Below are 27,980 nucleotides of genomic sequence, written 5' to 3' on the forward strand. Positions count from 1 at the left end.
CTTTGTCACACCAATAAGACATATATACCCTCTAAGGATTAAACCTTTTGATTTATGCAGACCAATAATAATCAGTTAATTACCTGAAATTGAAGGGCAAATTGACAAATGTCAAGAACTTGTACTCTTGTAAACATATATATATATATATATATATATATATATATATATATATATAGTCCACTAATGAGCATCAGCTGACTTCCCCAGACTGAGTTACAACAAAGACAGAGAAACCACATTTCCAATCTCACAAAGCCTCTTTTCTCTTTCTCTTGGTAAGCCAAAGTCTTCATCTTTTTGTTGGGTCTTAATTCAGAATCTCTCTTTTTTGATCCCTTTGAATTCCTTATCTCATGTTAATTTGATATTTTGTGGTTAAACCTTTGTGGGTTTTGATTATTATGTTTCAATTTTGATTTTTTTGATTGGTGGTAGCTATGTTTGTGGGTTTTACTAATAAAGTTCAAGGCTTTGGTGCATGAAATTTATGGGTTTTTGATGTATGGTGTTTTTGTGTTTGGTTGCAGTAATGGCTTCAGATCCGAAGGTTCACGTGTTTGAAGAGGTGGCCAAGCACAACCAGACCAAAGATTGCTGGCTTGTTATTTCTGGGAAGGTTAGATCTTTCTGGAATTAGTTCTAATAGATTTAGTTTCTGGTTGATTGACTAGTCCTTTCAATTTAGAAATCGGCTTCTGTTTTCTGAAATGCATGTCCCTTTTTCTTCGTAGAATTGTTAAGAAGGAACCAAGTAATTGTAATTTTGCTAGTCTGTGACTGTTTTTGAAGGTTGTATCTGTCTCACCGTAGAGTAGTTACATTTAGTTTGATTTGATTAGTCCTCTCAGAGATGAGAGATATGGAAGGACCCTCAATACAGAAATCGGCTATTTTTGTTTCTGAAATGCATGCCACAAACAATTGTAAAGAATCAACCAAGTAGTTGTAATTGTGCTAAGCTATGTTTTACTGGTCTTTTCTATCTCAACTTAGAAGTAACGACTTTTTAGCTGATGATTTGGTGGAGTTGGATCTTAGACATTGAACTTGCCGACTTTGATTAATAGGAAGAGGTTGGTCATTTAAAAGTAACTACTTTTTCAGCTGATGCATTAAATTTTGATTAATTGGAAGTGGTTTTTTCAACAAAGGATTAATTGGAAGTGGTTGGTTCTTTTGTCTTATTCATCTCAACCATATTTATACTAAGCTTTGATTAATAGGAAGGGGTTGGTTCTTTACTTTGAAATATAAATATGGTTTTTTTTTTTTTTTATAACAAAAGTAAAATTACAAGCTAGAACCTCTAGTACAACCCGACTCAATTTGGTCAAAAAGGACTGCATAATATAAATATGGTTATCTGTGGTGCTTAAGAGTTTGAATTGTTGATTTTAGGTGTACGATGTAACCCCTTTCATGGATGATCATCCCGGAGGAGATGAAGTTCTGCTATCTGCAACAGGTAAAGTATTCTGTTACCTATATGCTTTTCAGCAACCTTCAAGCCTGGATAGCTTATGATATTAATGTTGCTTGGTGTAGGGAAAGACGCAACAAATGATTTTGAAGATGTTGGTCATAGTGATGCTGCCAGAGATATGATGGACAAGTACTACATTGGAGAGATTGATCCGTCAACTGTCCCATTAAAACGGACTTACATTCCGCCACCGCAAACTCAATACAATCCGGATAAGACATCCGAGTTTGTGATCAAGATTTTACAGTTCCTGGTGCCCCTGTTAATCTTGGGTTTAGCCTTTGCTGTCCGTCACTTTACCAAGAAAGAGTAGTCATGCTATTTTATTTTCATTTCCCCATTGTAAGGGTTCTTTTGTCCTCAGTTGAGCAGTTGAAATGGCAATTGCTTGTTTCTGGTATGTTGTTGGTTCACATTGTTGTTTATGCGAGTCATTTGCCTTCTAGTGTCAATTTGATTAAGGTCACTGTAGAATGGTTAATCTTAATGGATGATCACGAACTTATAATGAGCATATTTACTTTATCTATTCCTGGACATCTTTATGTACCTTCAGTTTGCTTCACTTCAGTTATGCAGTGAATTTTGATACTTTTGTAAATCTACATAGTTTTAGTAAAAGAAAAGGCATATTAATATGGGAAATGTGCAGAGAATTGGGTGTCAAAGCCTGTGGTTGTCCCTCAGCGGAGAATGGCATGGTCCCTCAGTGGAGAGTGGCATGATTCACTTTAGTCCTGGCAGAGTTTTCTAGCCTTTGCTTTTCACACTTTCAGATGTGGATGCACTTTGTGTGATCCTAGTAAAATCTGTTACTATGCACACAGTAGCAACCTCAGCCTCTCAAGGAGTTAGAGACCAACCAATTGCTCAACGTGTCTTGTGAGTTTGAGACTTTGAGCTCATGGGCAAAAGAAAAAGATAATAATTTGGGAACACATGAGATGCTTGATGTATTCCTCATCCGGTATTGTAGTAATAGTACATTAGTGGTAAAAAACCAATACAGGCATTTTATCTGCAACCTGTAATGTCTAGGAAACTCAAGTATAAAAGTACGAGGATTACAATACAGATAAATCTAAATAATTAATCTTTTTGAATGTTTGCCCACCTCCACTGCAAGTATGCTCGTAGTCAGAAGATGCAAAATTGAGTAGCACAACTCTGACTCGATTAAGCTTGTGGGTGCTTGCGTAAAAGAAAAGGAAAGAAGAAGAGAAGAGAGGAGTTCAAAGTACAGATTGAACCCAATTTCAAAAAGGAACCCTAACAAAGAAGTATAAACTTAGCTAAGGGATGGTGTAGAGATGGATGTCTCTATCTTGTCATGAAGGTTTACCACCAAGTCATGTGCATCATCCAGAAGCTTCCATATATCAAGTTGCCCAGACATGCTATTGCACTCCCTAATGATCTCATCCATGCTGCTATACTTCTCTATTATCAACTTCCTTTTCTGCAATACTGAAGCTGCGATTGCATAAAGTAATAAATCTTCCGTTGGTGGGGCTCGTTGCCTGATTCTGCTCCATGCAGATTTTCCAATCCCAGCCCTAACGGCCGCTTGATCTGCCCACATTACCTCCCACAGGCATATTGTCTGGTCAAATGTCAACTCCCTCCTAAATAGCACAACCACCATCCTATAAACAAAGAAGCAATCCTCAGCCTGAAGCTTCTCCAAGTGCCTGTAAAGATGGGAGTCCTTGCATCTGATAATCTTAGAAACAATATGCAACTGCCTTCGGATCCCTAGCTCGTCGAGCCTAAAATTATGTCGAGCTTTCTTCATGAAACCCACAAAACACCAGAAAGCCTCATGATCCTCGGTCATTACAGCAGCTATAGGAGAAAGTAGATCACTCATACCCTGGCAGTAACCAATTTCTGGGTCATACAGTGCATATGCTTCAAGAATAGCAACCAGTCGAGCAGCATGGAAAACTCTACAAGGCTCCAGGTGATCGTAATCCTTCAACCCAACAGCCTCAGCAGACCGTCGTGCCCTATCCTCTGATACTTCAGCTTGAGTTGGGGAGTAAGGGATCCAATCTGCATTAGTTCGTACTGCATCAAGGCGTATGATCCGCTTCCATGTGCTAAAATCCTCACTGATTAGCGTTGATTGGACTTCTGTCCTCAAGGGAGATACATCATCCTTGGTAGTCATGTCAGAATCATTCTTTTCCTTTTCTTCACATGAGGGGCAAGCCTGAATCACCTCAGATTCTACAGAAGAGTCTGAGTCAGATGAGTCAGAGTTAAGTGCTTTGGAATCAGCATTTGTGTTTCGTCTTGAAGTATCATCTCCATCCAACAATATAGTGGAAGGGTCATCTGAGTATTCAGAATCTGCGATTCTGTCTTCACTAGAAAGGGACTCCCTGGCACTAACCACATCCTCAGAGCAAGGAGAATCTGTCTCAGGACAACTGTCCCCGTTCAACTTAGAGCTCCCATTGATGCACTTTATGACCCGACGGCACTGTCTGCGCAGTTTCTCATATTCCTTTCTGCAACCAGATACCACAAAGTTAGAAGAGTGGAGTAGAAGCAAAAAATTGCATGAACTGGCAAAAATGTGCATTCAATTTGTGCAATATAGTGATACGGAAGAAACTCTTAAATGAATTTGGGACTAGTACCTTTTCTGAGATCTTACTATATCCCTTTCTTCTTTCGAACTGTTTAAATCATAGCTGTTGACAGAAAGATAACCAATGAGCATGAGTATGGTTTTGCAACCTTCCCAAATACAACATAGCTATATAATTTGTAACATGACACAGCAGCAGAGGAAGCATAATGATGGCCATATAATAATTGTAATATTAGACATGCAATCACCGAAAACATGCAATTTTGGCCAAATTCTACGAGCAAACTTTGAACACAGACCCATCATACAACAACAAGCAGACGTGAACATGAGCTTAGAAGTATAAATCTATCAATCGATATGTGGGATTAGGATCATTGAGCCTCTTAGGAGCAAAAATGAAAAATCTAGTCCTCTCATAAGCATGGTAGAGCAAAGCACCTGACGGGGAAGTTAAGATATCAAACAACAAGGTCTACCTCAAAGATGCAAGCTAGTAGTATGTAGTAATACTGTAAGTTAAAATGACATAATAGATGTTGAGATGCTTACACTCCAAGGAGAAATGGCCAAACCTCCGCCCTAATACTTGGATCAACACCCTACAATAAACAATTGAAGATGAATGTCAACCACTGTACTGTCATAATTCTGTGAGCAACAAGCATATAGGAAGACTGTGATGGTAACTCACCCCACTACGGACTTTTTTCACCAATTTGACTCCACCGTCGCGAAGTCTTCCATCTGGTGTGAAAAAATGTCTCCATTGCTGAAGTGAAAGGGCGTGCTTTCTTTTCCGGCGAGACCATGGTGACTTAAGACGAACCCTGAAAACAAAATGCCACAATCAATACAGCAAATAATGAATAAGCCATCGCCCATAAAAACTAAAAACTAAAAACGCGCAGCCAACAATCACACAACAAAAAGTTACTTCAAAACACAATGTGTCATTCATGAAAACCGTAGGCAAAGCATTTTACAGGTGCAAAACTATATGAGACCAACAAACAGATCCCACACAACAATCAACTTATCAGTGTAAACCTATTTTTTCTTCAAACACAGAACCCACACAGCAGGATCATAAAACCGATCATAAGGTTGCAGATTAACTCTAATTGACAAATTAAACCACTGCATTGTCTCTATTTGGCAGCAGAAACAACACCAACTCATCACATTTATCTTTTCACCACACAAAGATCCAAACTTGGTTAGACATCCAACTAAAACAGCTGAGTGACAATAAAGCAGTGACAACCCAAGAGATCGATGGACTCGAAAACCCAAAAACTCCAGTAAAAAACCCGAAATTGACACTAAAAATACGAACTTGAACTGACCCAAGATCGGGAGATCTGATGCAAATTTGAAACAAAAGTTTAAAGGGAGTTTAAAAAAAAGAGAGAGATAAAAGAAAGACTCACCGATCGGAGGAGGAAGAACAATGAGCTGGTGAGGAAGAGGTTACTACTAACAGAACCGAACGCAACTGAACCCACGAATAGGACGACGACGACGACGAAGATGAAGAAGAAGGAGATGAAGAATTCGAAGGCAACGAAGTCTGACTTCGTCTTAGAGCTCTCATAATCAGAATAAAAATTTGTTCTTTTTTCACAGATCAATAAAATTTGGGATTTTTCTCTGCTTCTTCTTCTTCTTCTAGGGTTTTCTGAAAGCTTTGAATTTTTTTTTTTTTTTTTTTTACCTAGAGGCAGTGCAGAACAAGGCCATGACGACAGCCAGCCCGGCCAAGACCGTCACGCCGACGGCCACGTGCGACGGCGCCGCCGACCATAACCCACCACCTCCGCCGGACCTGAAGACGTCTCCGGCGCCGGAGGGGAACATGGAGGTGAGACAATGACCGGAATGCCCTTCTGATCTGAAGCAGCGCCTTCTTCTTGTTTTGAGGTGGGTGTTTGGTTTTTTACCCACCCAGAACCCAATTTTGGTGTGATGGGATGAATATGGGGATCAATATAGAGAGAGAAAAAGCCAAGAGCTTTGGTTTGGGTTTTTTTGCTTTGTTTTACTATGCAACAAGTCTCTTTCTTTGTCTCTCTCTTTGAGTCTAGAAGAGAGAGAGACTAGTCTTATACTCTAGAGTCTAGCAAGAGTAGACCCATATTTTATTTATATAAACGAAGAGAAGAGAAGAGAAGATAAGAGAAGAAGAGAGAGAGAGAGAGCAAAGGGTTAGGGGAAAGAGTGTGAGGAGAAAAAATCTAATCTACCACATCCCTCATTTTCTTGTATACTCTGCAACTAATATCTCATACCCATTATAGGTCAAGCATTTTCCTATTTTTATTTGTTTCCATCATTCTAATTATAATACAAATCCCCTTGCCCCATTTGATTTGATTATTGTGCATTGTGACTAATCCACCCCAATCATGTCAGGTATTCAATTAGTCAATTGCAATGAGAGATTCAGGGCAATGATGGGAAAGAAGAATAATCTAATGTGCATGGTACTGAGGAATCGTTATAAATTGAAACTGATTTAAAACGTTATTATAAGATAAATATTTACGATCCGATTCGTTTAATGGTGTTTCTGTTTAGAGAAATATTGAATCTCGATTCTCATATTCAAGTACGGTAAGAATTTGGTGATTTGTAAATGTGAAGCATATACACTGGACCTTTGTATATAAGTTTTTGACCATGCTATGATCTAAATTAGTTGGTAAGTTCGCCAAACGCATTTGTTTTCTCTCATTGAGTGCTTGCTTCTAATCTCCTCCTTCATTATTATACTAGTACCCCTGCTTCAAGTTACCTAGAGGAACTAACCTATTGTTACTAATACAGCTAAAAGAAATAATTAACTAACCAACACACTGCGGACCTAACAATGTTTAGCCACCATTCATTGCATTTTGCAATCTCAGAATCACCTTTTGCTCAAGCTCTCTTCTTTTTATGAAAAAGGGTCGAGCCAGTCAAAACAAAGTGGATTTAGTCATGATTAATTTGCTTAAATTAACCATAGAGAAAATGGTGGTGCACTTTACTTACAAACCATGTTATACACATGGTACGTATATATATTGATCGAGTCGATCCCACTATATCTACTAATAGTCTGCAGTTTGAGAAAAAAAATTTAACAGAAACCACCACTGCAATCACAACAATAACGAGATATGTATATATCAATTTTCTTCCAATTCGTGTGAAAGAGAAAGGTTTTATAGTAAGTTAGAGAAAAAATCGGTGTTTGCACCACTAACAGTAATGACGGTATTTTGTGAAATTTGACGAATTGTTCACTAAACCTTTCACAATGAAGAAAAGAAAGGGTCTATGAGTCTATCAACTTGTTTAGGGTCAACAAAATTGGGCGCAGTGTTATTGGACGTAGTAAACAAATGGAAAGAAAATTTCAATGAGGCCAAACACCAACCCCTATGATGTTGATTAAGGACTGTTTAAGCATCACAGACCTATTCATAATTGGCATGATTTTACCTTTTTTATTTTAATGGTACCTTAAACATCACATTCAATTGGGATATTTATAAAGTTTTTTCGTTCTTATTTTAGGTATAAATTTCTTGTTGAACAGAACTGTAGTGGAATTTATCATAACACTAAACAGTAGTCAAAGCAAGTTTATATGCAAAATTGTTATTGCATTCATTGTTAACCAAAAGTGGAGAGAGCCTAGAGACAGAAAGCAAATCAAGCACTAATTGACCGGATAAATTCTTTTATGTTCTTTCAGAAAAGAGAAAGCAAAGAATGAGCAGAAAAGGAAAGAAAATGCATAATGGAGAATACTTTTATCGAGCATAGCAATGAAAAAAAAGAAAAGAAGAGAAGGAATACAATCTTCTTTCTTCTCATGTATTCGATCCTATAAAAGTAACAAGCATCTCCTTAACGAGCCATTTTTCAAAAAATATATGACTCTTATTGTATAACATACACCTAATTGCTCGATCTATCGTCAAATTTGATGAAAAAATTGACATAAAACAATAAAACATGCTCAGAACATGGTAGAAGTTTTCGAGTAGTTACATCATAAGACATGCAAAATGATGAATGGCGAGCTTTAATCATACAATGGCCATGAATAAATCCAAGGTATGTTGCATGCCCTACACACTTTAAATTCTCTTCTTTTATCACCAACCAGAACTATTACAATCATGAAAGAGATTCTAGATCATCATATATAAGATTTCAGACCCAGATCGACTCCATGCATATATGGGGGTTGGGGACAGTGACTACACAACTAGAACAGGCCTCTGGGCAGACTGTCTCAATAACTCGTCCTATTCAAACCTGCATGCTGATATGAGAATGCAGCAGTTCCCATCAATCTGTAACTTTTTCAAAAAGCCACCATCCTTAAAAAGTAGCTGTTTTAGGCCTTCTAAGCAATTTTATTAAGGTATTGATGGAGATGTATCCATAATGGTTACACCATCATTAGTTGTTCTCCCCACTGATGTCAAGATCATTATGAATTTAGTTGGTAATCGATATTACTTGGTTCCAATTAAAGTTAAAACCCTCTTCTCCGAAGGTTATTCAGTACTATTTTCGACCAAGCAAAGTTTACTTTTGGAAATTGATGAACTTTCAATGCATTATTGTTGATATGATCCCACTGCATATACATTTGAACTTGGGGTTCATCTGGACGATGAATGAAGATGATGTGTTTTGTAGATCTAGATCGCAGCATCGAAAATAAAGACCGTAGTCCTTGGTTTAGAGTTTAGCTAGACACCATTAATTCTCAACCATGCGTGAAAATGTGGTTCGCTGGCTAGCTATTATACCATGAACGTGAGCAGAAGATCTACCACGTTCTTAGAAAAATAAACTTATCTTCTTCTAGGGCCAAACATCCATTGCAAGAAAGAGAGGAGCAAGAAGATATTTTTGAGGACTTGAATGCAAGTTCAGAAACCAAAGTGAGCTTTCTTTATACGGAAAAGAGAAAGAAACAAAAGGGTACACCCACCTTACTCTTACGCCTCTCAGATGAACACTATACAATGTACTCAACTAAACTAAACTTGTTAGAGCCAAGTGGATGGTGCTTCTTTCCAGTCATGTGCTCAAGTCAGGCATTGGTTTTCTATACATGTGCTTAGAGAAATGGACAGTATCATTCAAGGAGAATTAAGGTAGTCGAATCAAGAATCCCTTATTCTTATAGGTAACTGAAATCCAGTAGTAAGCATTGTATGATTGAAGAATGCCAGAACCAAATGATGAAAAACATGAATTGCATACATCTCATAGATGCTGAGAATCTCAAAACTTAATTCAAGATAAAAACATCAAAACACATTCACATTTCCCAGCCTTCAACGCAAGTTCAGAAACCAAAGAAGACATAAAGCTATAAAGATGACAGTAATTGAACCTGTATAGAATGGTTCATGAAGCAAAGCAAGTGAACCTTAACCTGTGTGTGCACGGAAACAAATAAAAAAGAAAGAGGACATCTTCGCACATTTGTCCCTAAAAGCAAGAAACTTGGAAGAAACACAGGGCAAGCTACAAAGTTCTAATTGCAAGACTATGGAAACCAAAAGTGAATGAATGATGGATAGCTTCACTACTGCAGAAGACCAAGAAATCCACCCAAAGCAGGAATTTTAAGTGTTTGCTTTCCAAATTAACATGAATATATAATTGCGAGGGAGAGAAAAGCAGGGCATGTTAAGTGTTTGCCTTCCAAAATTACATGAACATATAATTGAAAGGGAGAGATAAAGGGAGATAGATGAGAACAAGGTTCTATTCATGACTGAATAATGGAACACACCATTTTATTTTAGTTCTTATTGCAACACCAGGAGGACCAAAAAGGGTCACCACTTCTTACTGTTACAGTAGCTAAGAAAAGCCAGCAGTGAATCACAGTGATTTCTGCTGCAAAGCACACATTACATGATCAACATTGTACAAATATATCAGATGCAATAACTCACAAGCCTATAGATAATTTTCCTTTCTACAGCTTTGAAGCAGCCTCCTTGTCTAAGAACCAAGTCAATTCATCTTCAGGTGCAACCAATTGAACAGGCAAAGTAGCAGAGTTCTCACTATTTCCAAGAGCCGTCTGCACAGCACCAGATTTACCAGCCCCATTGACAACCATTGCAATATATGCAGACGAGTTGATCACTGGAAATGTAAAAGTAATTCTCTCTGGCGGTGGTTTTGGTGAATCCTTAATAAAGGTGACCCATTTCTCCTTCTCATTGACAAGAGGATGACCGGGGAATAGAGAAGCAACATGCCCATCTGGACCCATTCCCAAAAGCATAAGATCAAACTTTGGAAACCCAGTAGCTTTTGAAGTGGCTAGCACACCATTGGTAACCAAATGTTTGAGACAAGTCTCATAATCATCTGCTGCACCCTCAGCTGAAAGTGCATCATTAATGGCATAAACATTGCCCGCGGGAATCGGTACCTAAAACAATACCAACATTCAGCAAGCCTATAGTTGAATTCAGCAAGCACATGTTAAAACATATATACCACATGCAGACTTGAAATTTTACACAACAGCACTTATAACTATCATTACACAAGTACATAAGCATAACCAACTTAACCAAAACGCTTTCGCCCAAGTCCAGAAGTGAATGCCCTTAAAGGGATAAACCACCAACTAATTACAGTTTCGATTGTGTGACACAATCGCTAACACGGCATCATCATCTTCTACTAAAACTCACTTACAATAACATCTCCCAAACATCCCACAATGCCTATTAGGTAAAGTAAGCTATTCTTTACCCGAAACACTGCATTGCTCTCTCGACTCTAATTTTCAGATTATTGGCCGAAAGTTTCAAACTTTCATATGTTTCTCTCATTGCTAAACACACCGCAGAAGCAATATTTACCTAATCACACAGATCAATTTCTACAATTCACAAGCATAAACCAATCTGCCAAAAATTTCATCATTCTAGAGACCCCAAAAAACAGAGTCTTGACTTAAATTTCAGAACAAAAGCACAGAACTTTAACGCATATATATACACCTTAGAGAGGAACCCATCAAGAGCAAGCTTGTAGTTACTGTCCTCATGATCCTTGGGCACCACTCTCTCATCAACCCATAACACATGCCACTTGCCCCATTCCACAGAATCCAAATACGGCGCTTCACACAATTTCCTGCAAAATCCAAAACCCTAAAAATCACAAAACGACGACGTTTAACTCTACATATAGGGTCACATTTCTTTCTTTCTTTTCTTACCTGAGCGCCTTGATGAGGGAGCCACCGGACAAAACGACGGTGAAGGCGCCTCTCTCTTTGGAGAACTTATCCGATAGGTCGGCGGTGTACTTCGCAAGCTGCACCGCCAGCTGCTCCTCCGAGTCAAACACCTCCACCTTCTTCTTGTTCTGACCCGCCATCCCAGCCGTTGACGACGCCGACGGCGATGATGATCCCAATGCGGAAATCGGGGTCTTGAGATTCGCGCGGAGGGGTTTGATCGAGCGCGGTCGGAGTCTCGGCGACGCGAAGAGAGGGATCACCGGCGCGTGAGATGTACGCGTTGGGGGGAGGAAATAACGGAGAGACGATGAGAGTGAGAGAGTGGAGGCCATGCGCTTATATTCGCGGTTCGGAAAATGACCGACCGGACCCGAATTTCAAAGCGGTGACGGGTAGTTAAGTGACTCTAACTGAACTGAACTGCGCGGCAAATCCAAAGAAACGCGCGGTTGGGCTCGCTAATGGGCCGAAGAGGCGTATTTTATGGTTCGCTCTGTGCTCAACGCATGGCTCCGAAGAAGTTTGTTACATAGTTCTGTCAGTAAAATCTTAAACAATATGTTTACTTAACAAGTTCGCAAGCATGGCTCCGAAGAAGTTTGTTATATAGTTCCGTCAGTAAAATCGTAAACAACATGTTTACTTAACAAGTTCGCAAGCACACTCAAAGAATTAGAATGAGAGTAGGTGTTGGTGTCAAAAGTGGATAAGAAAAAGGGCGTGTGATGAGAATCCATAGTCCTTTGATTAAAGTATACCATTCTTGCAATGGCACCTATGTTTTCCAATTGGATGGTACTTTAGTGGTCACATTAGCTTTAGTGCCTTTAGTGCATCATGACAATTAGTAAGAAACACCAATAGAATATAGGGTAAAATCCTCAAATGGTACCCAAACAATTACGAAATGCACTTTTTGGTACCTACAAATTTTTAGAGAATCTAGTAGTACCTGTAGTATCTCTCCGTTAACCCTTTTAGTACTTCCGTCAATTATTCCGTTAAAGTAGGGATAAAATTGTAAAAACCCTATTTTTTTTACAATTTTTTTATAAAACTAAATTAAACTTGGTTTAAAAAAAAAAAAAAAAGAGCTAGAATTGAATTTAATTAGTGAATATCTACATTTACCATTTACTTACTACTTCCATTGGTTAATCCTATTAATTGTTTGAGAAAAAATTATCTCATTAGTTGACCAAATGAATATATATTAATTTTTATAAAAAATAACTAAACACAAACAAAATACTTAAATTAATTACCCCAAGTAACCCGAGAATAGGGAAGAACGGATTGGGTATTATTTTTATTTTTTATGTGTCAAATTACTTTTTAATTATAGACCTTCAATATATTATAATACTATAATTCTATATATGAATGAAAATACTATTTTACCCTTGTTATTTTACTCACATGAGTCTCACATGGCCGCCACGTAGGCATTTTTAACGGAATAATGGACGGAGGTACCATAGAGGCTAACGGAGGAATAGTGTAGGTACCACTAGACTCTCTAAAAATTTATAGGTACTAAAAAGTGCATTTGGTGATAATTCGGGTACCATTTGAGGATTTTATCCTAGAATATATCCACATTAGAAATCACATGCAATTTTATTCCGATTTGGTAGTCTGGTCAGTCACTAAAACGAATTGTCAATTGGGCTTCCGATTTCTTCCAATATAACCAAAAAACAAAAACACGAACGCGGGCCAAATTGGGGATACTCATGTTTGGGCTAGCTATGGGCCTCACACTATATAATAAAAAAAAAAAAGCCCATCTTCCATTCGGATAAGCGAAACCCTAATCCGTCACAGTATATAAACAACAAACTCCGAAACCCCAGAGAGTCTTTAGCCGCAGAGAGAGAGAGAGAGAGGGAGAGACACAGAGCTAGAGAAGATGCAGATCTTTGTGAAAACCCTAACCGGGAAGACCATCACCCTTGAGGTCGAGTCCAGCGACACCATCGACAACGTCAAGGCCAAGATCCAGGACAAGGAAGGTGAGCCATCGGCCGTAATCTCACTCTCTGAACTTTGAAATTACTTGCTCGCCGGAGATGTGCTGTAATTCTAGGGCTTAGTTGACTCTTTTGGTTTGTTTAGGTATCCCGCCGGACCAGCAGAGGCTCATTTTCGCCGGAAAGCAGCTCGAGGATGGCCGTACTCTTGCCGATTACAACATTCAGAAAGGTTAGTCTTTGGCGTTGTGCTTTGAATTTGTTCATGGAGTATTGGATTTGATATTGAATTGTTTAGTTTCGTGATTGTTGAACTGTAAATTGGATTAGGTTAGGGTGAGAATCGAATGCAAATGATTTGAGCTCTTTATGAAATCCATGATTTAACCAAGGATTTGAATTGAGAACAGTCTAGAAACTCTAAATTCGGAGTGTGAAGGAAGATTGTTTGTTGTAATCAGTTGCTTAGTGATGATGCTATGTAGTGTTGTTGGTTTATTGAATTGGTGTTTTTCTTTGTCGCAGAATCAACTCTGCATTTGGTTCTGAGGCTCCGTGGTGGTATTATTGAGCCTTCTCTCATGGCATTGGCTAGGAAGTACAACCAAGAGAAGATGATCTGCCGCAAGTGAGTTTCCATTTTTCGATAAAAGTTCTAACTTGTTCCCATATTGTATGGCTATTCACAATGGTGCTCAAATTCCTGGAAAGAAACTTTGATTGTGCTTTTTTAATGTGTTTGAGATCAAAGACTGCCTTTGAATGGTTATACTTGTGACTTTCCTTTTGGAACTGAAAATGTGATTATTTCTGTTGATTTATAGTTTCAAGATTTTTTCAATGGTACACTTGTATGTTTGGACCCTTTGAATCTTGACTTAAAATGCTATCCTTGATTCACATTGCATCATCATGTAATGCACTCTGGGTTACTCACAAGTCTCTGTGTATGAACAGGTGCTACGCACGCCTTCACCCCCGTGCTGTCAACTGCAGGAAGAAGAAGTGTGGACACAGCAACCAGGTATATCCTATATAGATTGTTGCCTTGTTTGATCTTTTTACCTCCTCAGTATCTTTATTTATTTATTTTTTGGTGCCGTTCATCTCTTAATTTGGTCATATTTCTGTTTGAATGCAGCTGAGGCCAAAGAAGAAGATCAAGTAGACATTGAATTGCTTCGGTGGAATGCAGCTTATGGAAGAACTGGATACATTATGTTTGCTGTTAGAATCTTTAGTAACATCAATATGTTTGAACTTAAATCCTTTTGGATTACTAGTTTCTTATGTTTGCTTTATCTTGACGACATCTGAACCTTATTTTGTGTAATGGCAAACTTTCAATTTTGACATGGCCTATGTTTCTTTAGTTTTTGTTTGGTTTTGTGGTGTTTTAGCAATGATCTCTAGCTCTTAAACCTAGAGGAAAGTGCCATTGAACTGGATACCAATTTCTTCTGTGAACAGAATGTTCAATTGATAGATCTAGAGAAGCCGGAATATCATTACATCAACACTTCTACTAATTGAGATCCTATAGAACAAATGAAATTCTCAAACCACTATGTATGAAAGTATGATTGTAAGCGTCTTTCTCGTGTTTGCCAACAAATGGCAGAAGCGCTTCCCGTTTGTTTCCGAAATTCACCTGCTCAGCAGCTCAGGGTATTCAGTGATGAGTACCATTAGAAACAGCAAAGTTATTCACCTTGTTTGGAAAATGTTTTGGATCATCTTTTGGGGTGATTCGCGTGCTGCATATTCTAACTGAAGCAGCTCCTGTGAACTGAGGCGCCAACCTAGAGCACCCAAATTTTCTTCTACTTGTTTCACCGTCTTGACTCCTGGTATGGGTATGGTTCCCTTTGAAATGCACCAATTTATGGCAACCTACAAACCGATAAATCAACCCGGTGTTAGGCTTCTTAGTTATGCAACGTCTATCTGTGAAACATGTTGGCAATGGGGATAAGATGTGGAATTACTTGTGGTATAGTTTTGTTCCGTTTCTGCGTAATTTCTTTAAGTGATTTCAACAAAGGCTCCAGTCCTGGAAGAATTTGCTTGAACAGGAAACCCCTGCAGAATTAAAGCTACCCTGTAAACAAACTAAGCTAACAATGTAGCAAATTTACGGAACTGACAGAAGGGTAGATGGAGAAACCATGTACCTAGGGCCGCTTGGAAGATTTGAGGGTGTATATTTCCCGGTAAGCATTCCAAGTCCTAAAGGACTATAAGCAATCAGGCGAATACCCAGAGAGTCGCATATATTCTTGATCTCCAACTGATCTTCTCCAACGCTTAACAAAGAAAATTGCACCTAGAATCGTTCTAATATCATCAACAGTTTCAGTGCACAGCAATGTGCAATAGGATTTGCACTAGCTAGTATACCTGAGCTGAGCACAAGGGGACTCCTCTGGCTTTGAGGTACTCATAAATCTTTAGGAGCTGCTTAGGTCCATAGTTGCTGACCCCAACAGCTTGAACTAAACCCTGAATGGTACTCATCTCTATCAGCAAAACCAATCTCTAGTTATTATAAAAGATTGGTTTATAATGAAGCCACAAGGCTTACCTTATCATACATTGCAACTAAACCATCCCAAAGAGCTCGTTCCTGCAAAGGAGCATAATTTGCAGTCGACCAATGTAACTGTCCTATTCCGATTTGTTCAATCTGCATCCGATCTAGCGAGGCACTGCACAATGCACACTTGTTTTTCGTATTTTGTTTCGTATAGAACACAATCAAATCACAATGAGAAGAGTATGTACTTGCAAGCATTCACAAATTGGCCTGGTGTTAGGCGCCAAGGGTATGCTGCAAACTTGGTAGCAATCACAATGTCCTTCCGCTTTTGCCCTGATCACGAATCAAATCTATGAGACATTTTATGATACACCATCTATACGTTAGATCAAAAACAATAGCAGACCTTGAAATTCTCTTATGAACTTTCCAAGCAGCTTTTCACTCTTGCCATTCAACCTTCCGGTTCCATAAGAATCTGCCGTGTCAAAAAGGTTGATGCCATTATCGACGGCAAGATTGAAAACCTGTTGAAGCTCACTGTCCATTGATTCCTGGTAACCCCAGAGAAGCTGGTTGCCCCAAGCCCAAGTTCCAAACCCCATTGGAGACACACTGAGAGGGCCCACCTTGAGCTTTTGCCATGGCCAGAAGGGAGGTAGCTTGAGGGGCTTGAAGGGTAGAGAAGGAAGGGAAGTGTCACTTGAACAGGTGAAATAGGATGTAGCTTTTAAGGTTAAGCAAGCCATCAGATTTGTGGTATTTGATGCTTGCAAGAGTTGGAAAGTTTGGGAAGGAGTGTGTCTAATGATTATGTATGTGGCTATGTGGTCAGAAATAGGATGGAGTGAGAAAGATAACAAAGAAAAAAAAAGCGAAAAAAAATAAAAAAATTAACAATCAGATTTTGACAGCTGTGGGATTTGAACCCACGCCCTTTCGGACCAGAGCCTAAATCTGGCGCCTTAGACCACTCGGCCAAACTGTCTTGATATTATGTTAACAGAAACTGAAGGTACATCAACTACTAATTTGTTTTTACCAGAATATTTAGGTTTTGCCTGAATATGATAATAGTTTTTCACAGATATGTAAAGCTGTAAATTTCAAATGCCAGATTTGTGATTACTGATCATTTTGAGTACATGGAAATTGTGATGATCATTCTGGTTTGAAGTGTGAACTATCTATGTAGAAGGGAAGGTGGCAAGGCTTGTATATATCTATACTATTATTAAGAGAAGAGGCTTTGTTAGCCAAAATCAAAATTTTTGACCGAAATGACCCTAAAACATTAAAATACTTTGAGAATTAATTAAATCACAAGGGCCATTATGACAATTGCAAATTATATTTTTATTAATAAAAATAAACAAAATAAATCCCACAAATTCCACTTTTCTCTCCCTCTATCCTCTCTATGCAATAACTGTTTTCATCCATTATTTTTTTTCTTTTTTTTTTGAAAAGAAAAATACTTACACATGCAGAGCATGTGTAGAGAAATGCTAGTATATAGTTATTATATGTTGGATATGCTGGCGAAGATTATCTGTGATATTAGTTTTTGAAGAATTGAAGTTATATATTCTCTTGATTTATCAGAAGCTGCTTCTACTTCTTCATTTTCAAAGAGAATAAGAATATGAATTGGCATGGCTTGTGTGGAAGTTCATAAGATGAAAGAATTCCACTGCTTTTCTATTCATGCATGCAATGGTTGCAAACTTGCAATTAATACACTCTACAAATTACATGCTTGATGTCATGGATCACAATCTCACAAACACAATTACATACATACACTCATTTAAGGACAAACAAGCAATTAAGCACATCCTTGCTACGATCATTCTTCTGCGTTATCTGGACTCGAAGTAGTCTGTCTCAAATTGTTCTTCCTTCTTTGTGGCGAAATCAGTAGAAACTGCATGTCAAGTCTACCTTAGATTAGGATGCTTAATATAGTGAAGCCATACATGATCCATATATACATATAACATACTCATGCTTGGTTTGAAGGACTCAACACATGAGTAAAAATCTTCAAACCAAATATCCATATCCAAGAGCTCCAACCTTTTAGTTAATCCAAATATCCATATCCAAGAGCTCCAACCTTTTAGTTAATCCAGAAATTTAACCATTGTGAAGTAGCACTGCTGCTACGTGGAGGATCAAAGAGACCGCCTGAATCAAATCTGTGCCAATCTTCAGGTGACACTATAGCTCCTACTTGACACATGTTCATAAGCTGCTCATGACCTTCATTCCCAACATCATCACTTGCAAAGTTCTTGTGGGACTGTAAGTGACTTGGCTTTTCTTCTGTAGTCTCACAATCTCCGTCTTTGTTACTTGAGCCTTCCAAATCTTTACCATCCATGTTCTCTTCATGAACTTTTGTTTTTCCCATGAGATCATTTAGCTTCTCCAACTGTTTGAAATCAAAGCAAACTAGATGTTAAAACTATATCCATTTTTAATGCTACAAATGTTGAAGAAGGGTTGTTACCTGTATAAGCAAGGATTGCTTTTCCTCCTTCAAAGACTCAAACTTAGATGCTAACAAGTCATACTCATTTCTGAGTGTTCTAAAGTCTTGCTCGATTTGCTTCGACTTCCATCTAGCTCTTCTGTTCTGAAACCATATAGCAACCTGGCGCGGCTGCAGCCCCAACTCTCTTGCCACCTGCACTTTCCTCCTTGGCTCAAGCTTCGAATCTGCTTCAAATATCGACTCCAACAACTTGATCTGCTCATCACTAAACCTCCTACTATTCTGGCTCTTGTTATTCTTCTTCCTTTTCGCAGTAGAATGCGTCTGTAGGCTTTCTACTTCCCTCTCCATTATTAAGGTGAATGTGCTTTGGAATCTTGGCAATGATGTTAGCTTGTAGAATATATAGTTAGGAATTGAAACAAAGTAACGCGGTTGCTTTCTTGTAATTGGAACTATTGATTGATGGAGCGTCTTAACCAATGGTGTTAGCAAACGTAAGCCACGTAATGATCTCTACATTTCATGCCTTGTGGACCTCTCTTTCTTATCTTCTTTCTTTCCTATTTCTTCACTAGAATTCAACAAAGTGTTGCTTTCATTGAGTTCCCATCTTTAGAAATACTCTACAGGCAATGACATACATGCAAGCTCACCTTTTTGGTGTTTGAGAAGCTATATGTATACGTATACACGACACTACAGTGTCTGGAAAGAAGAAACTTGCACTAGATTGCTAAAATATAATTAGGTGTCCATAACAGGGTGGCGATTTGGTTTTGTGCTTTTTGACAATGGGAGAAACACCCAGCTAGCAATTCATGCTTCCTTGAGGGCATGCATGCAATACTGATGTTGTAAGGTGTTCATATGGACATTAAAAAATCAAAAGCTTAATTTCTGTATATACGGTGAAAACTTTGCTATGCGCCGGAGGATGTGATGTTCTTGGTTTTTCAGTTATTATTCCTAATCGGTGAAAATTTAGAATATCACATGCTATAAAATATGATAGAATTTATAGGGCTTGTATAGTTTGTCATCTTATGAGGACTTGACGGTCACATTTTTGGCATGGAATTGTAGTTAAGGTTGGAACACTTCATCACTCACTTACGAGGATAGATATTCATTGAACTTGTGGGCGCCTAATAGAGCCAAAGGAGAGGTCGAGTTGTTGAGTTAAATCAAGGGAGGAGACAAGAAAAGCTAGCTAGCAAGCTTTGCGTTGAAAGCCAATGATACCAGTGGGGCATTTGTACAAAGTGGCTTCGTTCTCTGCTTTTGCCATGAGTGTCCTTCTCAATCGATAAGTTTATGTGTCAATTTTTAGGTCCAGTCCATTTTCTGGGTTGTGTTTATTCACTGTTATCGTCTCATTTACTTAGCTGGTGCAGTGTTGTCTCGAATCTCTACAAGACGTGCTTAATCGCTCATCATATATACATGAATGTTTGCATTGAAAGAATGAGAGATCGAAGCTGGAATTGAAGGGTTTGAGCCACACTTGCACGCCACGGTAGCCCTTATCGTTAACAAATCTGTCAAGAAAGAAAGTGCAGTACCATTTTCCATCAGGTTCCCAAAAGCACTTTATATATGTAGTTTCAAACTGAAATGACATTGAAAGTGATTTCCAGACTTTTTATGTGGCAATTAGTCGAACCAACGTTTTCGGCTTGCAAAACAAGATGGGAAAAGTGCAAATCGGCAATGACTAATTCGTCCGATACATGTGCTTTGCGGACATCTCACATCTAAAATGTAAGACAAGTTAACGAAATTTAAATTAAAGAAAACTTAACGGTCGATCACTATTATAATACGACAAACATTACACCGTCTCGCTTAGTGAAAGATGTTACATAATATCTCATATCTCAAAACTCACACTTTGTTATTGTATTCGAACAAGATATTCATGCGTTATTTTATAATTCGACATTGTATATTTTAATTATGCTCCACAATAGTCTTGTCGCAGTATTTAATATGTTGGGACGAAATCAAAATCATTGTCCAAGTCCAGGGTACTAGGCTTTATTTCGTGTGATGATAGGATAAGCATCCACTTCTCACCAAACTGTTTGGTGAAAACGACTCCATGGTTTGTCTTAAACGTCCATGATTATGATTTAGGAGCAAGCATTTCTTTTCGTTAGGGGTAAGTGTGGAGTCTGGATAGGATAATCGATAACCTTGCTGCTGTTTAAACTTGTCAAATTCATCATCAATCATTGTTCTTTTGGTCTAGGCAGTTTAGGTGATTTGGGAGGACACGTTTCGCCAAAGTATTAGGGCCTGGTGGTCCGTATTTGCCTAAAGACAACTACCTAGCTACAAGGCAAATTGAAAAGTGGAAGTTGTTTTTGTAGGGTTAACTCATGATTAGAGTGGAAAATGATTATCATGATCATTATTTGGGTCAACTTAGCATTCATGATCTGAGCCAGTTTGTTTCGGACCCAACACAATCCAATTTGTGGTAATTTTTGCCTTAGTCTTGTTCTAGCCCATCTATCAATGATTCATGACCTACGTTTGGGCCTTCTATAGAAATGCCAAATTGTGTTCAAAGCAACAGACTCTAAGGTAGCCTCTATCCAAACAAGCAAACAAAGACAATCCCATGGAACTCAATGCGTGACCCTCAATCCAGTTTTATAACTTGCCTCAGGTTTGGGTGGAAGGGGATTCAAAATTACTCATAAACTGTATTCTTCAGAATGGCTCTGTTCCTTGGAGACTCAAATCTTTAGTGGCTGATATTAAGGCTCTTGCTACTGGTATTAAGTTCATCAGATTTTGATATGTTTTCCGGGAGGCCAATTTTGCCGTTGACAAATTAGCTATCTTTGATCTTCAGGATAAAGATTCTGCTATTTGACATCATTGCATTCCCATGTCTATGTCCAAGCGTTCTATTTGAATCAGCTGGGAGGGGAAGTTCCTAGAGATTTTGTGTTATAGTTCATTTTTTCTGTTTTCTTCTTATCATCATAAAATAAAAAAATGTGAGACCCTCACCTCTTCAACACACTTACTCTAGATATTAAAAAAAGTTGTATAATTGTGTCAAAGTTTGTGTAAAATCTAATCAGAACTCAATTGTCAATTGCTTTAGTTGTATTTTCTCTATAGTAATGTTAATGAGATTATGAGACCTCAAATTCGATTTTTTCCGAATTCCGACCACCCTAGAGGTAAGGTAATTGATCCGGTGGGTAAACTCATAATTACGATTTTTACTCGATAAAACTTTGTTTTGACATAAACACATACGCGCCATTAATTTTGAAATCTCTCATTAAACTCTGACTAATAGTAATTGTTTCTCTTACTCCTCAAAACCTTGTTCATTGAAAGAAGGATCAATAGTTGAAGCTTAGTCTTTAGCTAATGGTTGTACACCTATGCGGCCATTACTATGATCTCAATTACTATCATGATTATGAGAAATCCAGTAAAATATATCACAACCGTACGCTTTGATTATCATTTTCATCAATATAACACTAAAGGAATTAAAAAGGTGATCAGCCATAATTACAAAACGATCCAGATCCGACGGTAGACGTTGACCATATGATTACAAACCATATGAGTGAGTGCCTATAGACTAAGCGAAAGACAAAAGTAGCCCAACCTAACCCTACAGCTGGTGGCAGAGACCAACACGATCGACCACCGCCGGCCCCATGCAGCATCTGCCGCCCTTAATTTCTCACAGAACCAGAGGATCGATATGATTGTGTTCATAATTAATCATCTATCTAATTATGACGTACGATCGGAAGTACCACAAACCCTAATTCCTCCTACCCTATTAATTCCATCGACGTATTCTCTCTTACCTCTGGTTTCTGAAATTAGAAGAACGATCGAGTTGCAGTCGTGCAGAGATCGGGATCAATTCTGGCCGGAGATATATAATACAAAGGAAGCATGTTCTTTAAGGGGAATGTTGTCTGGCACGAGGTCACCAACTTTGGCAGGAGAGAATATAATTTGATGTTGAATTGTGTATATATATGTATGTATATGTATATGTATATGTTTGTGCTCTCGGACCAGGCTTCATTCCCCTCAATTGCTGCTTCCAATTCCATCTTTGCTATAGTAGCTTCATATGCTCTTACTTTCGAGTCTCCGATTCGATCTACTTCTTCACTCAGGTGGGTGAGCTTCAATTGATCTTAATTTCCTATTAGTTTCACACCACACAAACACACACACACACATGTGTTTGTGTTGATCGATCGCCTTGCAGATTGGTGTAATGATGAGAGTTTAACTGACTGTTAGGCTTAATTTGACACTGTTCTTGGAAGAACCGGCAAGCTGGCTAATCATTTCCTTTTGACTTGTACATGATTATGCATGTTTTCTCTCATTTTGGCTGCGAGTTTTCTCCAGTGTTTTGCTTTTTGGTTCATCTTTCTTCGCTTATTTTCTTCCTCCTAGGGTTTATTAAGAGCAATCAGATTGGGTTTTCATGAACTTAGAAGGATATAATAGAAGAATATAGATTTTTTCCCTTTAATTAAATAATGGTTTTGAATTACTTGCTGCTATAGTGGGCGTGGTGTGGACTGTGGAGTTGCAGAGCTGTACCAGACTACCAGTGTCATCTTTCCCATATTTCAGCTTTAATAATGTTCTTGATCAAATATTACTTATGTATCTATATATTACTGAATATATTGATGAATGTACTTGGTGGAAAACTAGCTAAGCATATATGGAATTACCTTAAAGATGGAGTCGGATAGATCAGATGAGAGTGCAGACAGGTATTCTCTGGATTGATTCTCTTTTGCTAATGTGATCTTTTTCATACAGAGCTTTTGTAAAAGGGGCATCTTTCTTTCATCTTTTGGAAATCTTTCTTGTCGTTTTTTTTTCTTTACGTTCTAGCTACCTATGAACCTATCATTATCGTATGTGATCGTGTATGCAAAATATCCAGGCGGCCAGTTATGGTACTCTTTAAGCTATATCATATTCTCATATGATCCATTTTTTGGGTATTGGGCAATGGCCGGATATAATAGGTAGCTTACACAGACTTTCAGGACATAATATATAGTTCGCATCGCACTATAATTACTATTGATTTCAGATATATTGACAATTACTTTTGATTTCCTTCTCTGATTATTCACTGTGACATCCCATGCATATATTGATCCTCCTCTTTTTTAAGATGGTTTTGAGTTCTGGATATCACACTTTGCTAGATTTTTGGTATTGCTTCTGTAACTTGTTATTTTCAATTTCTTGTAACTCTCATGATTAGAAGGATTCATTTTGATAATTATGATAGAATCATCTTTGAAACAAATCAATCAATTGATAATACTGTGGAATTGGATATTGGGTGAAAGAGAAAAGGTACTGACATCCCTCCCATATAAGGGCATTATTGGATATACAGTTTGATACGTTTTTGTGTGTGTGTGTGTGTGTGTTCATTTGTCTTTGGGTTCTTCAACTTTTTCCAAAGCCTTATCGGATTAGTGCATTACAAGGCACTCAATACACTCTCCCCAATTTCAGAATGTCCGAACATTTTGTGTTGTTTCTAGCTAGGTTGCAACATTTTATGTGAAGACTGCTGAGTTAGGTCGAACGCATGAGTACTACTGATCACTTCATTTTATTCTCAATTATTTTCATATGAGAATTGAAATTGGTATTCCATTTTTTATAAACCATACTCCTCTGCAGTGAGTACTTTTTCAAAAGAAATGTGCATGGAAGTGGGTTTGGTTTGCAAAAAGAATTTCAACCCCTTCCCATATATGTGCCTACATATTTACTTGAGGGATTAAAACAATATGCAATACATATTGTGTTCTGTATTCATACTCTTGATCGATCATGTAACATTGGGACCCCTAGATAAGTATAAACTAATAAGTTATAATAGTTTGTTGTTAATTAGTAGTGGGTTGCAGGTGAGGAATGTGCACGCGAACAAAAAAAACAAATGAGCTTTAATTTTCCATTAGATATATATGGAACAGAAAGTGATCAATCCCTCGAAATATTGCCATGGCCACCTACCAGACACCAGTGACCAGTCAGGTCGATCCATGCATCATTCATTCCCATTGAATCGATGAATGAAGCTCGTCATTTATAATGAAGCCAAATTTAAGCACTCTAATACTCGGTTTGGATCAGCTTCACTATTGAAGCAAAAATAAAGTGCTGCATATTCAGATATAGTTTAGAATAAATTATTTATCAGAGATGTGGGAGTGTGGGTTGTACACCAACCGACCAGATGCAGTAGTTGCTTTCCTCTCCGTTACAATATATATGTTCTTGGGAATACTACAATATGAATAGAATAGTGCCCGTTAAAAATAACGACTACAGCTGCCAATTATTGGTGAGTTTTGTTTTGATTCTGTATTCATATTACTTGCAGTCCTCTGGCCTGCTCCAGACCTTAATTAAGCCACAAATTTAGCACTAATCACTATCCTAGCTTTGTATCCAACTATCCATAAATTAATTGCCAATTGTGGTATTCTTAAAGCTACATGTATATGGTCCAAAATTGGGTTATTGTTCTTAAAGAGAATTGCATCACGATATGAATTATAAAAGTGAAGATGCTAAATTTGAGCTAATATTTAAAACATTCAAAATTATTACAAGATACAAGAATTTGAGTTTCCATACATGTTGCAATTAACTCCATTGCTGCTAGCATTCTTTTTTTATTTAAAAAAAAAATCATTAACCCACCCCACCCTTATACATAGTTACATATGTCAGTGAGAATCGAACTCATGACCTTTACAATGTTTGAATTATAACTTACCAACAGGTCACAGCTCACCGACATTGCTGCTAGCATTCTTAGCTGGCTGGTAGTTTCAAATTGTTTTCACGTAAGAATAAACTATATCAAATACTAATTATCAATGGCAGTTTTGAAATTTCTGAGACAACAAATTAAATAAAACTGAATCCGATTACACTTACCCTAAAATGCAAAAAAAAATTACCCATAATATTTCATTAACGGTGTCAAAATCCCATCATCAACCAATTTTTTCATTAAGGGCATACTTTATACCTTTCTTTTTGTTTTCAGTCATACGTTATACCTATCAAGATAATAGAAAGGTAGGTTCAAATCCTCATATCCAACCAATTAGTACCTTGATTGTTGCTTAACACAAGCTTATCCAATAAATCAAAGGGTGTATGTATTTAATTAATATGCCAACTCATATCCAAATCAATACTCCAAATCACAGTGGTATATATTCTGTTCATATAGAATAAGTTTTTTAGCTGGCTAGCATTACAAGGTGTGGAATTGAAATTAGAGGGTCCTAATTCCTAATTTCTAATTTTCTAACCGTAAAATCCCGAAATGAAAGGAGACATCTCATTGCACCACATTTGATCTCCTCCTCTCCTCTCTCTAGCTGCATGCGCTGGCTCTCTCTCTTTCTCTACACCCAAAATAATCAAAACCTCCACCTCTTTCTCTCTCTCCTCTCTTCTCCCTTTCTTTGTTGCACTTTCCCACAGCCTGTTCCCCGCCGGCAGGCCGGAATAGGGGAGAGAGAGAGAGAGAAACTGTAACGCGTTACCTTATTCTCTCCCCCATCCCCGAGATTCCGACCTTGCAAAAAGTCCGATGCAATTTCCCCCAAAACACACAAACCCTAACATCGATAGTCTGCTTGATTCTCCTCATTTTCCATGCATAATCTCCACCTCCTACCCCCATTTTCAGCTCCTCGGCAACCAGCTGCTCCGCCGCTATTGCCGCCATTATTCTACGTTATATTCATCTTTATCGACCACATTCTCACCGTAGACGTGGTGAAATAGTAATCATTTCTACTATATCGATATCGATAGCCACTTCTTAATTTCATCATTTCTATCTATCGATATCGATATATTCATCCATCATCGAACTTCTCAGAGGATATTTCATATATATATAAATTAAACTACTTGTGACTCGATCCATGTTAATCATTTCAACGTTACCATACCTTGACTCCGCCCTCGACCTTATCACCTTACTCTTCATTTTCACCCTCCTCCTCCTCTCCCTCCTCTCTCTTTGCTTCATCTTCCACCTCTGCTTCAAGTCCCGGACCGCCCACCACCTCCAGCACTTCAACTCTCTCTGGACCGTCCGATTCCTCCTCGTCATCTTCGTCATCTTCTGGTCCTTCAACGAGCTCATCCGCCTCCCTTCCTTCCGCCGCAGCTATCTCTACGGCCCCTTTCCCTTCCTCTCAACCTTCTTCAAGGTCGACGGGTACAAAGAAGAAGCCCAGTTTTGCAAGGTACACGTGAGCGCCTCGCTAGGGTTCTTCCAGCCAGCTTTCTTAGGTACTCTGCTCTTTCTTGTTGATGTTTCGATCAAGAAGAAGACTCCAAATGTCTCATGGGCCATCATCTTCGTGCTGTCAACATGTGTGCCATTGCTATTGGTCCAGATATTCTTCTTGTTCTCGCCGATAGATAAGATGCTTTTACCGCTGCCGGCTTGTTTTACCCAGAGCTCTATGGTGAAAATCGACAAGTTTGGTAACAAGGTTGTGCTGTGCAAGTACCCTTTGTTGAGCACTGTGATATTTGGCGCCTTTGCGGTTACATATTTCATGTGGTTCTTGTTCTCATTATGGAAGGTGCTGGCTTTGGTGATAAACAAGGGATTGAGGATGCGGATTTACGCACTTGCAGTGACTGTGTTGGTGCCGTTGCCGGTGCAGGTCATTCTGCTGGCTGTGTCGGTCGTGTGGAAGCCGGACGATTCGGATTTTGCGGTCATTTCATTCGTGGTGTTTTTGATCACGTTCTTCAGCTTCGCCGTGGGGCAGGGCATTTTGGTGATTAAACCCATTGCCGACTCCTTGGCAGCCGGAGGTCCATGTTGCCGTTGGAATCCTCACGAGGAGGCGGACGGAAAAAATAATGACGGGAAAAATGATGAAGAGAAAAATGAAAGCGTGGTCTGATTGATTACGAGGAGTTAATTGTCAAACGTGAGTACTTGATGATGGTCGTGTTCTAGCTAGAATTATGATGGCCTTTTTGGTCACTTCTCGGCGGAAGATTTTATTTTCATTTTTTTAGTAGCAAGTAAAGATTGAAAGAGACACAAAGAAATCGGGGAAAAGTTGAAGCATATTATTGATGTTTGATATTTTCCTTTTGCTTCTAATCTGAATTGTTTCAAATACTTGCCTACACATCCTTCATGCTTGGTTAGATTTAGAATTTTTTTCCCCTTTCTTTCTTTGTCTACTTTCTTCAGTTTGTGCTGAGATAAGAAATCGTGCAACATTCTTATACTTCGTCTTATTCTAATTCTAGAGCACGCATGCATGGAGACTTTGGTAATATTGATCGGCAATTTCAAACCAAAAAGACAAGTTGTTGCATTTCCTTGTTTCTTTGATCATATTGTTAAGCTGTCCACGTATAAAGAAAAAGAACGAAAATTTCTTTTCTAAAATCTAAAGGGCTCGAAACACAGACAATAAATTTCAAGCCGGACTCAGAACCCCAGATGTGTTGATTTGAAGCCTAA

At 38.3% G+C, this 27,980-nt stretch overlaps 7 protein-coding genes, 1 long non-coding RNA gene and 1 other non-coding gene across 12 annotated transcripts; 4 read left to right on the forward strand and 5 right to left on the reverse strand.

Moving 5' to 3' along the window:
- Positions 1–160: 160 nt before the first annotated feature.
- LOC133714224 (cytochrome b5) lies at positions 161–2,015 on the forward strand. The gene is made up of 4 exons (XM_062140310.1): positions 161–278; positions 531–619; positions 1,402–1,468; positions 1,549–2,015. The coding sequence occupies exons 2-4, from the start codon at positions 533–535 to the stop codon at positions 1,797–1,799; spliced, it is 405 nt and encodes a 134-aa protein (XP_061996294.1). The 5' UTR covers positions 161–278; positions 531–532; the 3' UTR covers positions 1,800–2,015.
- Positions 2,016–2,431: 416 nt separating this feature from the next.
- LOC133714222 (rab GTPase-activating protein 22) lies at positions 2,432–6,258 on the reverse strand. Of its 2 annotated transcripts, none has more exons than XM_062140308.1 (5): positions 5,806–6,258; positions 4,783–4,918; positions 4,641–4,690; positions 4,135–4,188; positions 2,432–4,002 (listed from the first exon to the last, which is right to left on the reverse strand). In XM_062140308.1, exons 1-5 carry the CDS (start codon positions 5,946–5,948, stop codon positions 2,775–2,777), a joined length of 1,611 nt encoding a protein of 536 aa, XP_061996292.1. In that variant the 5' UTR covers positions 5,949–6,258; the 3' UTR covers positions 2,432–2,774. The 2 variants fall into 2 exon arrangements, with proteins under 2 accessions (XP_061996292.1, XP_061996290.1); XM_062140306.1 differs by having other exon boundaries at positions 5,522–5,948.
- A 3,600-nt stretch (positions 6,259–9,858) lies between these two features.
- LOC133717813 (probable 6-phosphogluconolactonase 4, chloroplastic) lies at positions 9,859–11,776 on the reverse strand. Its single transcript, XM_062144555.1, has 3 exons — positions 11,359–11,776; positions 11,138–11,273; positions 9,859–10,557 (listed from the first exon to the last, which is right to left on the reverse strand). Exons 1-3 carry the CDS (start codon positions 11,712–11,714, stop codon positions 10,093–10,095), a joined length of 957 nt encoding a protein of 318 aa, XP_062000539.1. The 5' UTR covers positions 11,715–11,776; the 3' UTR covers positions 9,859–10,092.
- A 1,454-nt stretch (positions 11,777–13,230) lies between these two features.
- On the forward strand, positions 13,231–14,710 carry LOC133717815 (ubiquitin-ribosomal protein eL40 fusion protein). Its single transcript, XM_062144560.1, has 5 exons — positions 13,231–13,397; positions 13,501–13,587; positions 13,881–13,983; positions 14,313–14,379; positions 14,497–14,710. Exons 1-5 carry the CDS (start codon positions 13,295–13,297, stop codon positions 14,521–14,523), a joined length of 387 nt encoding a protein of 128 aa, XP_062000544.1. The 5' UTR covers positions 13,231–13,294; the 3' UTR covers positions 14,524–14,710.
- Positions 14,711–14,801: 91 nt separating this feature from the next.
- LOC133717811 (pyridoxal reductase, chloroplastic) lies at positions 14,802–16,716 on the reverse strand. The gene is made up of 7 exons (XM_062144554.1): positions 16,301–16,716; positions 16,140–16,227; positions 15,940–16,063; positions 15,756–15,857; positions 15,530–15,681; positions 15,344–15,437; positions 14,802–15,248 (listed from the first exon to the last, which is right to left on the reverse strand). The coding sequence occupies exons 1-7, from the start codon at positions 16,641–16,643 to the stop codon at positions 15,063–15,065; spliced, it is 1,089 nt and encodes a 362-aa protein (XP_062000538.1). The 5' UTR covers positions 16,644–16,716; the 3' UTR covers positions 14,802–15,062.
- An 86-nt stretch (positions 16,717–16,802) lies between these two features.
- Positions 16,803–16,882, reverse strand: TRNAL-UAG (transfer RNA leucine (anticodon UAG)). Its single transcript has one exon. It is a non-coding gene; the product is annotated as a tRNA-Leu (tRNA).
- Positions 16,883–17,574: 692 nt separating this feature from the next.
- LOC133717814 (homeobox-leucine zipper protein ATHB-12-like) lies at positions 17,575–18,826 on the reverse strand. Of its 3 annotated transcripts, none has more exons than XM_062144558.1 (3): positions 18,410–18,826; positions 18,014–18,331; positions 17,575–17,821 (listed from the first exon to the last, which is right to left on the reverse strand). In XM_062144558.1, exons 1-2 carry the CDS (start codon positions 18,743–18,745, stop codon positions 18,017–18,019), a joined length of 651 nt encoding a protein of 216 aa, XP_062000542.1. In that variant the 5' UTR covers positions 18,746–18,826; the 3' UTR covers positions 17,575–17,821; positions 18,014–18,016. The 3 variants fall into 3 exon arrangements, with proteins under 3 accessions (XP_062000542.1, XP_062000540.1, XP_062000541.1); XM_062144556.1 differs by having other exon boundaries at positions 17,575–17,973; positions 18,410–18,825; XM_062144557.1 differs by having other exon boundaries at positions 17,974–18,331; positions 18,410–18,823.
- Positions 18,827–22,001: 3,175 nt separating this feature from the next.
- LOC133717640 (uncharacterized) lies at positions 22,002–23,257 on the forward strand. Its single transcript, XR_009849860.1, has 2 exons — positions 22,002–22,569; positions 22,972–23,257. It is a non-coding gene; the product is annotated as an uncharacterized LOC133717640 (long non-coding RNA).
- A 3,146-nt stretch (positions 23,258–26,403) lies between these two features.
- LOC133717029 (uncharacterized) lies at positions 26,404–27,405 on the forward strand. Its single transcript, XM_062143652.1, has one exon. It carries the CDS (start codon positions 26,404–26,406, stop codon positions 27,403–27,405), a length of 1,002 nt encoding a protein of 333 aa, XP_061999636.1.
- The last annotated feature ends 575 nt before the right edge of the window (positions 27,406–27,980 follow it).

This window comes from Rosa rugosa, chromosome 6, assembly GCF_958449725.1.
Source record: "Rosa rugosa chromosome 6, drRosRugo1.1, whole genome shotgun sequence".
Classification (NCBI taxonomy): Eukaryota; Viridiplantae; Streptophyta; class Magnoliopsida; order Rosales; family Rosaceae; genus Rosa; species Rosa rugosa.